This window comes from Phlebotomus papatasi, unplaced genomic scaffold (genome assembly GCF_024763615.1).
Source record: "Phlebotomus papatasi isolate M1 unplaced genomic scaffold, Ppap_2.1 HiC_scaffold_121, whole genome shotgun sequence".
NCBI lineage: Eukaryota > Metazoa > Arthropoda > Insecta > Diptera > Psychodidae > Phlebotomus > Phlebotomus papatasi.
This window is the reverse complement of record NW_026604369.1, coordinates 20,240-38,950: the sequence shown is the minus strand read 5'-3', so window position 1 is coordinate 38,950 and position 18,711 is coordinate 20,240. Positions and strand designations below refer to the sequence as shown.

The 18,711-nt window shown below is 37.6% G+C and overlaps 2 protein-coding genes across 2 annotated transcripts; both read left to right on the top strand.

Annotated features, from left to right (window-relative positions):
- Positions 1-214: 214 nt before the first annotated feature.
- Positions 215-4,909, top strand: LOC129808854 (uncharacterized). The gene is made up of 2 exons (XM_055858761.1): positions 215-1,735; positions 1,877-4,909. Exons 1-2 carry the CDS (start codon positions 215-217, stop codon positions 4,907-4,909), a joined length of 4,554 nt encoding a protein of 1,517 aa, XP_055714736.1.
- A 9,974-nt stretch (positions 4,910-14,883) lies between these two features.
- LOC129808855 (uncharacterized) lies at positions 14,884-16,747 on the top strand. Its single transcript, XM_055858763.1, has 2 exons — positions 14,884-14,941; positions 15,567-16,747. Exons 1-2 carry the CDS (start codon positions 14,939-14,941, stop codon positions 16,149-16,151), a joined length of 588 nt encoding a protein of 195 aa, XP_055714738.1. The 5' UTR covers positions 14,884-14,938; the 3' UTR covers positions 16,152-16,747.
- Positions 16,748-18,711: the final 1,964 nt, after the last annotated feature.

Here is an 18,711-nt window from a genome sequence, read left to right as displayed (position 1 = left end):
TGCAAAATTAGAAGAGCTTTCTGTCCCAGAATTTGATGGCAAATATACTGAATGGACAACCTTCCGAGATATATTCCTCACAATTATTGACCAAAATGAGTCCCTGAACGACATCAACAAGTTCTATTACTTGCACAAAGCGTTGAAGGGAGAGGCAAAGTCAGTCATAGATAATCTCTCAGTAACAGCAAAGAATTACAAAATTGCTTGGGATATGCGGATGGAAACATATGACAACGTCTTGGTGATTGCAATGAATCACGTTCGTGCCTTCATGAATATTCCGAAGATGACTGAACCCTCCGCCGAAACCACAAGACGCATGTACAGAACAGTGACGTCATCAGTACAGGCATTGGATTCCATGGACATCAAGGAGAGAGACATTTGGTTGATTTATCTCATCTTGGAGAAATTAGACCCTGAAACTAAGGTCTTGTGGTCAAGGGTTGTCTACAATAAAATTCCAACTTGGACAGAATTTGTCAGTTTCCTTTCTAAACGCTACAAAACCATGGAAGCGGTCATCACTTCCAAGACAGAGAAGCCAGCCAAGAGGACTGAGATGAAATCCAAGCCACCAAACAAAGCAGCACCGAACTGGTCAGCAAACCTGGCGGCAGCGACCTCATCGAGTCAAGGTAATACAGTTACCAATGTCCATTCAACCATTCCATGCGCTTGCTGTGGAAAATCAAACCACCCCACAGTCAAATGTTACAAATTTCGAGGACTGAATGATACAAAACGTTTCGAAATTGTGAGAACAGCAAAACTGTGCATTAATTGCTTGGATCCAGGCCACTCTGTGAATAACTGCCAATCCTCAGCATGCAAACATTGCGCGGAAAAGCATAGCACTTGGCTCCATTTTGCTTTCCATCCGGAAATGCCATCAATTCAAGATGCAGCATCCGCCAACTTGGCATCAATCGAGACAAACGCAGTTACTAACACAACGGGAACTCAACCCACGCCGGTACCAGGGACTTCTTCTTCTCTGAACTGTACAGCTCCATCAATTGTACCTAATGTATTACTGGCTACTGCTGTAATCTACATTCAGACCGCTGAAGGAGACAAGCTACCATGCAGGGCAGTCCTCGATTCCGGGTCCCAAGTCAATATCATCACGGAGAAGATGTGCCAATTGTTGAAACTTCCCAAGAGAAACTCAAACTGCCGTCTTGAGGGAGTAGGAGCTCAAATCTCACCATCTTGCTTTCAAGTCACGGTGAACTTTAGCCCTAGAGGATTCAGCAAGTGGACACAAACCGATTGCTTCGTCCAGACAAAAATTACCGGACTACATCCCGCAGTCGAAATCCCAAAGGCATCCTTACCAATTCCATCAAAACTTGTGATGGCTGATCCTCAGTGGTACCGTCCTCAACCAATAGACATTCTTATTGGGGGCCAGCATTATTGGGATTTGGTCTTGGATCGCACAATTCGCATGGGCCCTGGTCTTCCAGTACTCAAACAGAGCGTATTTGGATGGCTCGTAGTTGGAGAAATCGGACCGATTCCAGCTGCTCAAGAGTCAACTCAAAGTTGTTGCATGACCACACTGGAAAGTATCGACAACACTCTCAAACGCTTCTGGGAAATTGAGGATGCAGCAGGTCCAGCGGAAAGAAAAGATGAAGATGAACAGGCTGAAAAGATCTACCAAGAAACTATTACTCGAGATGAGACAGGGAGATTCATCGTTCATCTGCCCTTTACCGAAAGGGTACAAGACTTGCCTTCAAATAAACCAAATGCGGCAAGACAGCTCTATTTCTTAGAGAGGAAGCTCAGAGCATCTCCAGACTTGAGAGCCAAATATTAGGGAGTTTTTGCTGAGTACCAAGCTTTACGCATTATTGAAAAGGTACCGAAGGATAAGATCGATCGCAAGGCCTATTATTTACCATACCATGAGGTGTACAAGGAGAGTTCCACAACGACGAAATTGAGAGTGGTATTCAACGCCAGCTCCAAGAGCAAGAACAGTCTAAGTCTCAATGATACACCCCTGACCGGGCCACTTACTCAACCGCCATTAATAGAAACACTTTGGAGGTTTCGCCAACATCAATGGGCTTTGACATGCGACATCACCAAGATGTATTTGCAGTTCTTGGTGACACCAGAGCAGAGAGATTACCATAGATTCCTCTGGAGAACTCACAAGTCAGGCGAAGTTGAGGAATATCGATTCCGAACCCTATGTTTCGGTGTTGCGTCATCACCTTATTTGGCCACAAGATCATTGATGCAGCTAGCCTCTGAAGATGGAGACAAATTCCCAGCAGCCCAGGAAACAATTCGTTCATCGTTCTACGTGGATGACTGTTTGGTATCAGCAGATTCCATAGAACAACTCCAACAAATCAAGAGCGAATTGATAGAGCTTCTGGCTGGTGCTGGCCTACAGCTCAACAAATGGACATCCAACGCGCCCAGTCTTTGCGGTAGCGAGCAAACCAAAGATGTCACCGCAAATGTAGCTGATAATGAACCAGTGAAGACCCTAGGCCTGCTGTGGAACCCACAATCTGATCAATTTAGCTATAAACTTGCAGAAAACATCAACTGCAATCAGCCTACCAAACGTCAAGTGCTTTCTCTCATCGCACGGACATTTGATCCATTAGGATTTATTGGACCGGTAATGGTGAACGCCAAATGTCTCATGCAGAATCTTTGGCAACTCAAGTGTGATTGGGATGAGGAAGTCCCGGAATCAGTGCTTAGTGAATGGATATCATTTTTCAAATCCTTGAGATTCATTCCCAACATCAAAATTCCGCGGTGTATATCCGAATTCACCCAAATTTCCAAACGAGAAGTGCACTTATTCACCGACGCCAGCAAGAAAGCATATGGCGCAGCCATATACATCGTGACTGAAAACTCTTCAGGATTCCGATCCACCCGGCTTCTGACTGCTAAGTGTCGTGTTGCACCAGTGAAGGTCGCTACAATCCCAAAGCTTGAGCTGTGCGCTGCTGCATTGGGTTCCAGGATCTTGAAAGCTGTGTGCGATTCCTTGAACTGTCACAACCACTACTGCTGGACTGATGCTATGATTGTGTTGTGCCAAATTAGATCACCCGTGAAACGTGAAGCATTTGTTAAGAAACGCCTGGAAGACATCCTCAACAATACCAGGGCTGAAAGATGGCATCACGTTCCTACCACACACAATCCAGCGGACTTGATTTCAAGGGGAGTCACGGCAGAACAGTTAGATGAATCCTCGCTCTGGTGGAAGGGGCCGGACTGGCTCTCAAAACCCATCGAGTACTGGCCACCAGAACCTGAAGGTCACCAAGAAGGGTGCCTACTCGCAACCACAGCTCAATGGCCCGACATACGTGAGTATCTATATCAAAAATCTAATTCGTTTTCTCGTATTCGAAGGGTCATAGCATGGATTTTGCGATTTCTGAGCAAAATCACGGGGAAAGGTACTCAGCAATCTGGACCGTTACTTCCCGAAGAAATTCAGAGGGCAGAAATTGTACTGGTGAGGCTGGAGCAACAGGAGTTGCTCGTTGATGACATCAAAACATTATCTGGCCCAAAGAAGACACCAGTGAGCAAACAGCTACGTCATCTTCAAGTCTTTTTGGATGACGATAAGGTTATGCGTGTGAAAGGGCGGTTGGAAAATGCGAATGTGGATGAAAATACCAAGCAGCCCATGATCCTCCCCAGCGGACCGCTGGCCAAGATGATTCTACATCATGAGCATTACCGTTTACTGCACGCAGGCCCTACCCTTATCATGACAGAGATTAGACGCAAATTCTGGCCTATTTTTGGAAGACGTTTACCACGAGATGTCTATTGGAGATGTGTCACCTGCAACAAAGCCAAACCTCGACCTTGTAAACAGCTGATGGGCCAATTACCGACACCTCGTGTCACCCTGACTCGTCCATTTGCCTCCACCGGAGTGGACTTTGCGGGGCTCGTGCTTGTCAAGGCAAGTAAACTTCGAAAAGCACCCGTTCAGAAGACCTATCTGGCAGTATTCATCTGTATGGCAGTGAAGGCCGTGCACATTGAGGTTGTGGGCGACCTCACCACCGAGGCTTTCTTGGCTTCACTCCGCCGATTTTCTGCCAGAAGAGGAACACCCAATCATGTCTACTCCGACAACGGGACAAACTTCGTCGTGGCTGCCCACTACCTGGGGAAATTTCTTGCAAATCCAGCCAACCAAAATGCCCTCATTGATGCCACCTCCGGAAACTCAATCACTTGGCACTTCATCCCACCTCGCTCTCCGCATTGGGGTGGACTCTGGGAAGCTGCAGTGAAGACGCTGAAGTATCACCTGAATCGCGTCATGGGCACAACCGTGCTAACCTATGAAGAGTTGACGACTGTTACCACGCAGATTGAAGGAGTAATGAACAGCCGCCCTCTTACTGCGCTCCCGGAAACTGAAGCTGATCCTGATGCTCTCACACCGGCCCATCTACTGATGACAAAACCAATCACCAATCTTCCGGACTGGGACTTGGAGAAGGTGTCCCGACTAGATCGATGGCAACTCACCCAGAAGCTATACCAGGACATCTCCAAGAGGTGGAAACGTGAGTACCTAGTCTCTTTACAACGTAGGTCAAAGTGGGACAAGGAGTACTCAAATTTGCATCCGGGAGATGTGGTGCTCGTGCTTGACAATGCCTCATCCGGGGCGTCATGGCCAATCGCACGTGTAGTGGATATCCATCCAGGAAGAGACGGCAGGGTCCGCTTGATCACCATCAAGATGAAAAACGGCACCTACAAGCGCCCCATTCATGTCTTGGCCAAGCTACCTACGGAATCAGAGCATCCGGAGACATCAGAAGTGTCAAAATGTGACTTTTCCCTGGGGAATGTGTTGGCGCCAACACAATCCTGAGCGCCATCAGCGCCAACCGATCGTGCGGCGAGCACTGAAATAACACCGAAAAGTGAACCCTAATTTTTCCCCTCTTTGTCAATCCTTACTTCCGCAAAAAATCCCACAAAATTAAACGTGCAAAGTGCAAAAGTTAAATAAATCCAGTGAAAATCCAAAAGACCGTGAGTTTTTATTGTGAAAGGTGATTCGTGGATGTGCTGCCAGTCGTTCCAGAGAAGAGGATCGCGCCGTTTTGTCCTCCGGCCGAATACTAAGGCTTTATTCCTTCTCTCAATAGGTAACCATTCACACTGAAGACTCCCAAGGGGGATACCTTCTAATCATTTGGTTAATTCCTCCCAATTAATAGGTATTTCACATACACCGATAATGAACGATCTCTCTTAGGATACTGAGCCTTGGACGAAATTAGGCTCGCAGTCGAAAATGGTTACATTATCCTAGAAGCTCTAGCATTATGGTCATATGAGCCTATTCAGTATGATCGTGATTCTGGAGAACGGGGTTTATTCGCAGACTATGTTGACAATTTCTTAAAAATTAAACAAGAGTCTAGTGGATGGCCTGAAGGTTGCGAGTCTGATGACTCTAAAGATCAATATCTGGAGAATTATCGGCTCAAAGAAGGGATAGAGCTCAACAGAGAGAATATTGCCCTTAACAAAGGACGCAGAAGTTTATCTAAACTTATGCTGAATAGTTTGTGGGGTAAGTTCATTCAAAGAGAGGATTTAAAGAAAACCGAGATCTGTAGTTCACAAGAAGAACTTATGGCATTCGTGACAAATGAGGGTATTGAAGTACATCAACTGAATCTTTGTGGCCCTAACAAAATATTTGTCACATGGTCCCATTTAACTGATTGTTTACCTGAATCTAAACATGTAAATTTGGGCGTTGGAATCTGTACCACAACAAACGCTAGAATAGCATTGTACAAAGCACTTTCACGAGTAGGAAAAAATGTACTATATTGTGATACAGATTCTATCATATATTTGGTTCCAAAGGGAGAGGAAAATCCACTAAAAGTTGGATCATTTCTTGGAGAATTAACAGACGAATTATCATCTTATGGGGAGGGGTCATACATAGATGAATATGTTTCCACAGGACCAAAATCATATGGTATCCGTATTTTGAATCCCACTACAGGTACCTATTCCTACAAAGTAGTCTTTAAAGGCATCACTATGAACCGTCATGTGGAAGAAAAGGTTAATTTTGATGCCCTTAAAGAGCTCGTGAATGGAGGAGACCCTATTGAAGTTCAATATAAGGATACCATATTCCGAGGTTCACATTTTAAAATGTCATCAGGACCCTCAACCAAAACAGCAAAATTTACATTTGATAAACGTCGTTGTGTGGCAAATTTTAATACCTTACCGTATGGGTATTAGTGCTATAATCTTACTATATACAGTTATTCTAAATATTTATATTATATTTATTTTAATATTTTCTATCTATTTATGTGAAAATGAAAGATATTAAAAAAAAAAAAAAAGATGTATATGATCTGTTCAGTTTAAATATAAGATTATTGTAATTTTCATGTTAATATAATTAAAATTTTATAATTACTATATTATATTATTATTTATCTCTATTTATTTATTTAATGGATTAAAATAAAGAAAAAAATCTTTTTAATTAACAGCATTTTTAATTTTCTCATCTCCGCATTTTCACTTCGCATCGTATGAAACATCTGTCAATGGTATAAATAGGAGATCACTACACTGAAAACTTTTATTTGAAAATAGACATTCACACAATGTTCCTCAAATTTCCTGTATCTTTTACGATTATTCTTGCCGGCCTTTCTGGTTGCGGAAAGTCAACTTTTGCTCATGCATTTTTAGAAAATTTGCGACAACTGACAGATGTTGATTTCTCAAAAATTGTACGGTGTTTTTCTGAAAATAGTAGTGTTAATAATTTGCCTAGAATAAAAAATCTTGAAGTATACAAAGGAATTCCTGATAACATAGGCCTCGGTCTCAGCGATAAAACTCCAAAGCTTTTAATTATCGATGATTTGATGACAAGTAAAGAGTATGAACCGAAAATATGTGATTTATTTATAAAAGAATCTCATCATAGAAATATTTCTATAATATTTATCTGCCAAAATGTATTTTACCAATCGCGATTTGCACGAACAATTAGCTTAAATGCAAAATATTTGACAGTATTTCGAAACGTTAGGGATAAATCACAATTTATGCCGTTGGCCAGACAATTACATCCTGAAAATCCTAGTGAACTTTTGAACATATATAAAGAATGCACTTCAAAACCATACGGTTATTTATTTATTGACCTTAATCAAGAAACACCAGATGTTCTGAGATTCCGCACAAATATTTTTGATAAAAATTGTAAAACTTGTTATTGTACATCTGAACAATTAAATTAGCTTACAAAATATAATGAAAATGAAACCGAAATCGAGGAATTTGAAACGTTTGAAGGAAAACAAGTATATGTTGTATATACTTAAAGATGCAAACCCAAAACTACGCAAATCAATATTAAAAAATTGCAATTTTTCTACTATTAAAACAATTCAAGAAATTGCTCACAATATTATGATAGGAAACCACCGTGTAACTCCCGAATGTTACAATAGTTTGAAAAGGTATAAAAAGGATTTGAGAAAGTTTACCTGCTCAAAAGCATCAGAATGCTCAAAGAGAAAATTAGTTGTGCAAAAAGGAGGCTTTGTACCATTGTTATTATCTTCAATTCTATCTGGAATTATTGGAAAAATTTTATCAATAAAATGAGTTTTAACAGTAGAAAAGATAACAGAATTAAACGTATGATACTGTTAACACCAGAAATTTTTGAGAATTTAAAAGATATTTTGAATTTAGATAAGTCGCTTAACAATTTTGATCGTGAGATATACCAAATATTAAAAGATAAGAAGTTGAATGCATCTCAGAAATGGTATAGATACCGGCAATCTCTTATAAGACAATCTGAGACTTTTCGTAAAAGAAATAAACTACCCCACGTGAAACAAAATACGGAATTATACCATTCGTTTCCAAGTAAAACGGAATCTGAACATATTCAAAAAGGGACAGATAATCCTAACCGGCTTATGTAGGTGAGATTCTTAACGTGAGCTAACTCGGAGTGCATGCAAATTCGATTTAGAGCTGAAATTGTGAGTCGCCATTCAGTTATCTTGAATCAAATTCGTGAAATTATACAAATTTTGTATTTAAACCAAAATATCAAGGATTTGGATGAACTGGCACAAAAGTGATATATGGGTGAAATGTAGACCAGAATGTACTCTATAATTTTGCCGTAGAACTTGATCTCATCGATTAATTAGAAGCCGAGATAATCGAGGTTTTTTGTTTCTTAACTTGTTTTTTCATCCAGAGTGCCCCAAGTAATCATTTGTTGAACTTCAACTATATCAAAGAATTGTTGTATTTTGTGGGACTTTCCATTTAAAACCATATTTTAAGTGTCTTTGTGGAGTAGAGGCAGTCAAATTGGCATCTGAGTGATTTCAAAGCGTTATTATGGGAAAAATCAATTTTTTCACACTTAAACGGCAAAATCGGAGTGATAGCGTAGTCTGAGCGGAAAATGATGTATGGACGAAATGTAGAGACAAATGTGCTCTACAATTATGTCGAAGTAATCATTAAAATCGGTTCAGCGACAGTCGAGATAATTGAGGTTATGTGATATTGAAAATGGTTTTTCGACTGTGGCGCCCCTGGTGTTGGTCCCACGAAGTTCAAATATTCTAGAAAGTTGTAGCATTTGGTGAGATCTTTCGTTTAAGCCCTCATCCATCAAAATCGGTCACATAGAACCAGAGATATGATTTTTTGAATTTCGTGAACTTTGACCCCTCATATGTCCGGTTCTGTTTTAACCACAGCGCACATTTGCACCATTTTGGAAACGTCCTAGACTGCACTACAACATACTGAAATTTCATTAACTTGCACAATGCCGTTTTTTAGAAAAGTGACTTTGAATTTCGATGAATTTTGACGCTATCACAGCGCCACCTGTGGTGACTTTTTGAACTTCCATCTGAAAGTGCTCATCGATACGAAACCAAAAAGGTAAAATTTATATCGCTATGTTAATTAGAACCGGAGATAGACGCCGGTCAATGTTCGAACTTTGACCCCTTATAGCTCGGGTCAGGGGTTATGGATCGACTTAACGTTTTTTTTGTTTGATAGGTATAATCAACGGCTACAACATACTAAAATTTCAGCCCGATTGCATAAGGAATTTTTGAGTTATTTAACTTTTAAGATTTAAAAATTTTCTTTTTAATAATAGCGCCCCTAGCGGTGGTTTTATGAACTTGCGATGTTAGAAGGGGAAGTGGCATTTCATGAGAGCTTTCCAGAAAGCCCTCATTTTTTAAATTCTGACAATTAGAACCGGAGTTATGGCCATTTTAAGAAATTTTTTTTGGATCCTTATAGCTAGGATCAGGGGGGTCGGGGGACCTTAAGTTTGGTATTGATGGAAAGCTCTAAAGACCAGCTATAACATACTAAAATTTGAGCCCGATCGATGCCATAGGGGCTGAGCTATTGAGAAAACAAAAAAAGGGGGGTCTTCAAAATGGCGGAAGGAGGGGTGGGGGGTGGGGGGTCAATGCACCATGTTGCAATTTTCATGCGATATATAACCTTTGCCGAAAACCGCAAGTCAATATCTTTTTTAGTTTAGGAGCTATTAAGCTCCAAAGAGCGGCCGGACGGGCGGCCGGCCGGCCGGCCGGGAACTTAACTTAGCCCCCCATATATTCGTGATCAGGAAGTGCTGAAACACATTTTGGCCAAGTTTGAGGTCGATCGGACGACATGAAATTTTGTTAGGATTATAGTAGGTGAGATTGTTAAGAATCTCACCTAATATGGAAGGAAAGCTGCATCTGATATCGGGACTCAAACAAAATATGTATTTAAGAACGATAAATCTACAGAGATTACACCTATAAAATCAATTCAGACTAAACCTAACTTAGATGAGATAATTTACGAAGACGATAACATAGGAATAGATACAGTGGACGATAAAAATAACGTGGACACTACTTTTTTACCCTATGATGATGATAAATTTGACGATACGTTTGTAGAAGATTTTGATGACCTTATACCTTCTGAAGAATTTGATAAACTACCTAAAGATGTACAGAAAAGTTTTACACAGAAAGTTAATGAACATGTTAGAAATATTTCTAAATTAAATGAACTACCCCCTACGATGAATATATTAGGAGAAGATGGGTCCGTATACAGCATTGCAACAGATGGCGTGAAAAAACGTATTTCTGCTCACCATCCTGATTCCAAAAAAAGTATTAATACACCTACAGAAAGAAAACGAGAATATTTAACTCGGTCCGCAAAGAAAACTGCACAGACTCTGATCAACTTCCCAACGAGAAAAAGCAAAGGGAAAAGCACTAATAGTAATATTAAAACAAACATAAAATGGGACATGATAAAATAAATGAACTTTATAATAATATAGAATCTCCATACCTGTATGCATCTCCACGTAAACTATATAATAAATTGAAAACTGAAAATATCACACAACAAGATATAAAAGATTACCTAGCAAAGCAAGACTCTTATACACTCCATTTTCCTGTTATTAAAAAATTTAAAAGAAATCAATATAGGGTGTTTAACATTGATGAGTTATGGGAAATCGATTTATGTGATATGAAGCATTTCAAAAACGTCAATGATAACTATTCTTTCATTTTCACAGTGATCGATGTATTCTCAAACTTTGCTTTCGCGAGGCCTCTAAAAACAAAATCTGCTAAAGATGTAACAAACGCATTTATGGATATTTTAAATTCTAGCGGAAGATAACCTCAAATAGTTCAGTCTGATCATGGAAAAGAGTTTAAGAATATTTCATTCAGTAACATGCTTGCTTCAAACAATATAAAACAATATTTCTCTTACAATCCTACGTTAAAGTGTGCTGTTGTAGAGAGATTTAACAGGACTCTGAAACAACTTATGTACAAATATTTTACACATAGAAATACGAAACGTTATGTAGATGTCTTACACCATCTTTTATACGCATATAACAATAACGTCCATTCAACTATTAAAATGAAACCTTCAGATGTAACCGATTTAGATATTTTGAGACTGAATAAAATTTATAGAGAAAAACATGAAAATTTAGTATCAAAAATTAAAACCAAACAAAAATTTCTGAAGAAAAACGATATTGTTCGTGTGGCAAAGCCTAGAGCCAACTTTGACAGAGGTTTTGAACAGAGATGGACAGAAGAGAAATTTATAGTTGATAAGATTATAAATAAAATACCATTTGCATTATACACTTTGCGTGATTTCAAAAATACGCCTATTACTGGAAGGTTTTATGGAAAACAATTACAAAAGGTACATAGCGTTCTTCCACCGATCGAAAAAATTATAAAAACTAGAGGCTTAGGCAAAAATCTTCATTATCTCGTGAGATTTTCTGACGATAAAACCGTAAAGTGGATCAGTAAAAGTGAAATTGACAAGCATTATGGGGTCTCTGACAAGAACAAATAAATTTTACTTAACACTTCTAAGTAATTCGTCAACTAATTATTTCCCAAACAACACTTTAGCAAACTTCCACACAAAATTACCCTCAAAACTCTTTCTTTCTGATGAGTGGGTCGTTGGATTAGCAGAAATATCATTCAATATCGCCAAGACATCGGATGATCGTGAAAAACCGAAACCTACTCAACCTAGAACAATACTTATTCGACATGAAGAAAAATCCAATAGATATTCTGAAATACCTATTTTTTCGCAATACACACCTTTGCATAGTCTATTATATCTCTTGAGGAACACTTTTACCAACGATTTGAGACCATCTGATGATTTTGTAGGAGCCAGTTTGCATCAAATAAATAATGATATTGATAAACGCTTAACTGAGATAATTAAACATTTAACTGTGTGTGAGATAAAAGAAGGACATGGTGAAACTTCACAGGTACATAAAACAGGTGCGCTCTCGCATTTTTCAGTTAAGTTCAATTGCCATGAACCTGTAATTAAACTTGAAAATCCTATTGTAGAAAGTAATGGTAGAGATCCTATAACAACAATAACAATATTTCTGGAGAACAGAATATTTGATATTCCTCTTTACGAGACAGAATACATATCTATAGAAGAACTAATGAAAAGTATTTTATTAGCAATACCTTTTAAAGTTAGAAATCAGAAAAAGTTGTTAAAAATTGTGGAAAATTCTCATATACCTCCTATAAAAATTGACAATAACGATTTTGTTGCAGCAAGTATCCATCCATCTGTTGTTCCACAAACTCAATCTCAAATTCATACACGTAAACTAATGTTCGTATATTCCGATATAATAAAGCATCAACTCATGAGTAATACTTTTGCAAGGTGTTTAAGAACAATATTATTAATAAAGAATGATGAAGTCTATAAATCATTTGAAACTATTCAATATCATCCTCTAGAAAAGACGAGTTTTGATACCGTTGAAATTTTAATTACTTCACAAGATGGTGAAATTTATAATTTTGAACCAAGTGCAACCCCAACAATGTTGGTGTTGCACTTTAAAAAAAATAATAATTTGTGAGTATTAAAACAAAATGTATAAATAGACCCCCTATTCCAAAATAATATCACTTTACTTTGAAAATGAGTAACATATACACGAAATATTATCTGAGTCAATGCGGTAGAGGTGAGATTGGAGACGTTTATAGACCAAGTTTTTTAGGTATTCAAAGAGGTCGAGGATTAGGATCAATTCTTGGTGGGCTTATCAGGGTTCTTAGACCCCTATTTATGAGAGGTTTAAATGCAGTGAAAGACCAAGCAATTAAACAGGTTCTGACATTCTAATGGATATAGGAACACAGCCCTTTAGAAAAATATTGTCTGATCGTGGTCGAGAAGCTCAAAACAACTTAACGGATAAGGCTATGAAAAAGTTACAGTCAATGAGTGGTGATGGTATATATACGGGATCAAATGTACAAGGGTTCATTCCATCTTCATCCCCTCATCTTAAAGCGTCTAAACGAAAGTCGAGTGTACTGCAAAAAATCATATCGAAAGTTTCTAAAGTGAAGCGTAAGAATAAAAAGAAAATTAAAAGAAATACCAGCAAAAAACAAAAGAAGAAGAAGAAGAAGAAAACAGAAAAATCCAGAACTTTGGATATTTTCTCATAATGTCTAAATACAGAGAATGCATGAAAAGTAAATTAGATATTTTCGCATCACCTCCAATACAAACATCAATTTTGCGCACTGAAGAAGTGCCCTATCAGCCAATAGCAAGCTTAGATAATCCTTCTGTTATAGAATTTTATTCTGTAGCACACGGGGATTGTTATAGGGATCTTTCATCCATTTATTTAAGGTTTAAAATTCAACTTTTGAATGAATCAGGTCAAAATTATAAAGATGATGATACAAAACAGCCAGGTATCGTCAACAATATTCTCCATTCATTAATTCGTTCTTGTTCTGTTTCTTTAAATGGTAAAACGATATCACAAAATGAAGGTGATTATCATTATAGAAGTTATTTAGAAACACTTTTGACATATGGGACAGATGCAAAGAACACATTCTTGCAAAATTCTGGATGGTATCGGGATGACAATGATTTAGAAGACTTGATAGGAGAAAATAGAGGATATCAGGAAAGAAAAAATCTTGTAAAAAACAGCAATGTAGTGGAACTTATGGGAAGGCTGCATTGCGATATGTTTAATCAGCCTGTATTACTCATCAATAATGTAGATTTACGTGTAAACATTACACTAGAGAAATCAAATTTTTTCTTACTATGTGAAGACAATCAAAATCCACAGTTTCGCCTCTTAGAAGCTTCTATGTATATGAACCAAATTACAGTGAATCCTAATATTCTTCTTGCTCACAACATGGTTCTAGAAAAGGAGAATGCAGTGTATCATTACAAAAAGGTGGAAGTAAAAACTGTGACTGTACCATCAGGATCATCATCCTTAAATTTAGATAATATAATTCACGGTGTTCTTCCACGGAGAATAATATTCGGAATGGTTGATAACCAAGCATATAATGGGCAAAAATCTAAGAATCCTTTTAATTTTCAACATTTTAACATGACTGATTTTGCACTTCTTGTTAACGGAATGCCGCATCCAATTCAACCCCTTCGGATGAATTTTAAAAAGAATTGGTACAGTAAAGCCTAGCAACAAATATTCAACGGTATAGGAATTCATCATGACTATAAATCCCATCAAATATCTCTTAAGGACTTTAAGAATGGATTTTTTCTGTTAGCTTACGACTTAGATCCTGACACGCATTCTGAAGGATGTATTTCTCTATTAGAACAAGGATCCGTCAGGATTGAAGCTCGTTTTGCTAATACATTACTTAAAACAATTACATGCATCATATACACTGAATATGATTCTAAATTAGAAATTGATCGTAATAGAAATGTAATTTTATCGTAAATTTAATTTTGTTATTATTATTATTTTCTAATAAATTCATCATCTGATTAATTCAAATTGTTTTAATTTTATTGGATATCTTTTTTCGACATATGCAGTTCATGTTTTGTATCTTCGTATTATTTCATAATATTAGCTGAATTAATAAATTACAGCCACAGAGGGTTAATACGTGAAGAGGTGTAGAATTTCATTGACGTACTTGTATGAAAAAAATTCCCCGTTTTCAAGTTCACTTCTGATGATGTGAATATATTAATGCAGAATGTGCATTTTTCTTCTCGCTGGTAAATGTTTTGGTCGGGATCATCAACTTTTACACGCGAAAGGTGTTGATTTTCAAATTATTTGTCACGAAAATTGTTTTTCCCATTCAATTTTTTTCATTCAATATCACTTTCCAATCACCCGTCGGAGAGAAAGGAATATAATAATTTTGTGCAGTAGTGACACAGGATATAAGCAATCATGGTAAATATTATAATTTTATCGCTATATTAATAATAGTAGTTAAATTGTGTTGTGTAGAGATTATTCGTGGAAAGTTGCGATATTGTGTCTTCTTATTAAAGTGTTTAATTTGTGATAGATAAAGTGATGGTATTAGTGATAAAAATAGTGTAGATTAAAATTATTATTATTTCTTAAATCAATCAGTGAAAGCAATTTTAATATTCAATTGTAATGTACAATGAATGTGATTCTTTTGTCATGTAAAATCAAAAAGTTTTTTTAATATAATATTTCTATGTGTTGTGATGTTTTATGTAATATTCTCTCTGCCCCTCAAAAATTAGCCAAAAATTTGTGTGAAATATATTTAGTTTTTGGTAATCTTTTGGGGGACAGAGCGAATGTATAAAACAAAGAATATTTCAATTCAATTTCAATTCAATTCAATTTATTCATATTTTTACTTAAGTGATTGAGTGAACTATAAACAATAGATAAAAGTGAATTTGTATTTGAGTGATTCAGATAATTTTTTTTTATTATTTCCGGAAATTATTTATTTTAATGCAGAACTCTTTTTTTGCAGTAATATAATAATGTGATAGATCATTTACTTATATAATGTTTTTGTATTTCTTTGCAGGATTTCAAGAAATTATTCAAGGAAGCTCAGCAGAAGAAGCCTTTCTACAGATCAAGCCTCATCATGGGGAAATACTACGGTGTTACGGAGTTTGTAGCAGGGATGAACACCTTCAATCAGGAGATCGTCATCGCTCTCCTGAAAAACGGGGATAGAGTTTTTCTCCCGAAACGTCTGAGCGATAGTTTGATGCCTCATCGGCATGCCATGAAGTCTGACGAAAATTGGGCCATCAAACTTTTACGTTTTGAAGAAGACGTCATGACTATAGATGGTGTACGTGTAGCTACTAAAACCCCTATCTTGGACATTGATATGGGTATCGTTGATGACCAAGATACTAACACTGAATTATCAATGGATGCAGTGACGCCACCCATCACGCCTAAAACTTCTAACGGGTTTGATGGGGCATCTAAATCAGGCATCACCAGCAACCCCGGGGGTGATGATCAAGTAGGATCGAGCATGAAAAATGTGTCTCTTCCTAGTCCAGCTGATACGTTGAAAATAAAACGATCAGCAGGACAAGATTTTCTCCAAAAAAAGAAAAACGAAAATTCAGAAATTGAAAGAGAAAATTAAAAAGAAGGATATGCAACACGAAGGACAGGTGATGTTCGTCAGTGATAGCGATGGAGAAGAACTATTCATTCCAGATATAGAGAATGAACGAGTGTAAAGGTTGTTATATTAATAAAAAATATTGGAAATTAACCGAAAAATAAATCTTTTAATTTCTCCCATATATGCATTTCCCCCAATATGCACTCAGAGTTTGAAGTCTGATCCATCCTTTGCAAGGAATCAAATTTGGATCAATTTGATCCTTTTATTTTTATTAGTAGCGGACGGTGGGAGTACCTTGTTATATAATTTTTTTCGCATATTTCTAAACGAGGCTGGTTTTTACAATTATTTTATTTAGATCCACAATTATTTCGTCTATAAAACCATGTAGAGGAGTTTTTGTAAAAATTCTCCACATATACAACCGCATGACTGAAAATTCTCAAGATATACAACCGTAGGTCTGTTTTCTTCTTTTTTGTTTTCTTCTTGTTCTTCTTCTTCTTCGTCTTCTTCAAATATTGCAATTCTTTCTACTTCCCCAAAGTATGAAATTAGACGTATGGTTGTATAACGAGAAAAACAGCCGCACGATTGTATATCTTGAGAATTTTCAGTCATGCGGTTGCATATGTGGAAAATTTTTACAAAAACAGCTCTACATGGTTTTATAGACGAAATAATTGTGGATCTAAATAAAATAATTGTAAAGACCAGAGGGGTAGGGGGTGGGGGGTCAATGCACCATGTTGCAATTTTCATACGATATTTAACCTTTGCCGAAAACCGCAAGTCGATATCTTTTTTAGTTTAGGAGCTATTAAGCTCCAAAGAGCGGCCGGCCGGCCGGCCGGGAACGTAACTTAGCCCCCCATATATTCGTGATCAGGAAGTGGCGAAACACATTTTGGCCAAGTTTGAGCGCGATCGGAGGACATGAAATTTTGTTAGGATTATAGTAGGTGAGATCGTTAAGAATCTCACCTAATACACCTTTATGTGTGCAATTTTGTGATTGTATTAGGTGAGATTCTTAACAATCTCACCTACTATAATCCTAACAAAATTTCATGTCGTCCGATCGACCTCAAACTTGGCCAAAATGTGTTTCGCCACTTCCTGATTATGAATATATATGTGGCTATTTTACGTTCCCGGCCGGCCGCTCTTTGGAGCTTAAGAGCTCCTAAACTAAAAAAGATATCGACTTGCGGTTTTCGGCAAAGGTTATATATCGGGTGAAAATTGCAGCTTGGTGCATTGACCCCCCACCCCCCACCCTTCCTTCCGACATTTTGAAGACCACCCTTTTTTGTTTTCTTAATAGCTCCGCCCCTGTGGCATCGAGCGGGCTCAAATTTTAATATATGTTAGCTGGGCCTTAGCGCTTTCCATCAATATCAAACTTAAGGTCCCCCGACCCCCCTGACCCGAGCTATAATGGTCCAAAACAAATTTCTTAAAATGGCCATAACTCCTGTTCTAATTGTCAGAATTTAAAAAGTGAGGGCTTTTTGGAAAGCTCTCGTGAAATGCCACTTCCTCTTCTAACATCGCAAGTTCATAAAACCACCGCTAGAGGCGCTATTATTAAAAAGAAAATTTTTAAATCTTAAAAGTTAAATAACTCAAAAATTCCATTGTGCATCGGGCTGAAATTTTAGTATGTTGTAGCCGTTGATTATACCTATCAAACAAAAAAAACCTTAAGTCGATCTAAAACCCCTGACCCGAGCTATAAGGGGTCAAAGTTCGAACATTGACCGGCCTCTATCTCCGGTTCTAACTAACATAGCGACCTAAATTTTACCCTTTTGGTTTCGTCTCGATGAGCACTTTCAGATGGAAGTTCAAAAAGTCACCACAGGTGGCGCTGTGATAGCGTCAAAATTCATCGAAATTCAAAGTCACTTTTCTCAAAAACGGCATTGTGCAAGTTAATGAAATTTTAGTATGTTGTAGTCCAGTCCAGGACGTTTCCAAAATGGTGCGTATGTGCGCTGTGGTTAAAACAGAACCGGAGATATGAGGGGTCAAAGTTCACGAAATTCAAAAAATCATATCTCCGGTTCTATGTGACCGATTTTGATGAATGAGGGCTTAAACGAAAGATCTCACCAAATGCTACAACTTTCTAGAATATTTGAACTTTGTGGGACCAACACCAGGGGCGCCACAGTCGAAAAACCAATTTCAATATCACATAACCTCAATTATCTCGACTGTCGCTGAACCGATTTTGATGATTACTTCGACATAATTGTAGAGGACATTTGTCTCTACATTTCGTCCATACATCATTTTCCGCTCAGACTACGCTATCATTCCGATTTTGCCGTTTAAGTGTGAAAAAAATTGATTTTTCCCATAATAACGCTTTGAAATCACTCAGTCAGATGTCAATTTGACTGCCTCTACTCCACAAAGACACTTAAAATATGGTTTTAAATGGAAAGTCCCACAAAATACAACAATTCTTTGATATAGTTGAAGTTCAACAAATGACTACTTGGGGCACTCTGGATGAAAAAACAAGTTAAGAAACAAAAAACCTCCCTTATCTTGGCTTCTGAGT

Coding starts and splice junctions, on each gene's coding strand:
- LOC129808854 (XM_055858761.1), top strand. CDS start 215: ATGCGGATGGAAACATATGACAACGTCTTGGTGATTGCAATGAATCAC. Junction 1,736..1,876: donor ATCTGCCCTTTACCGAAAGG/GTACAAGACTTG, acceptor ATTATTGAAAAG/GTACCGAAGGATAAGATCGA.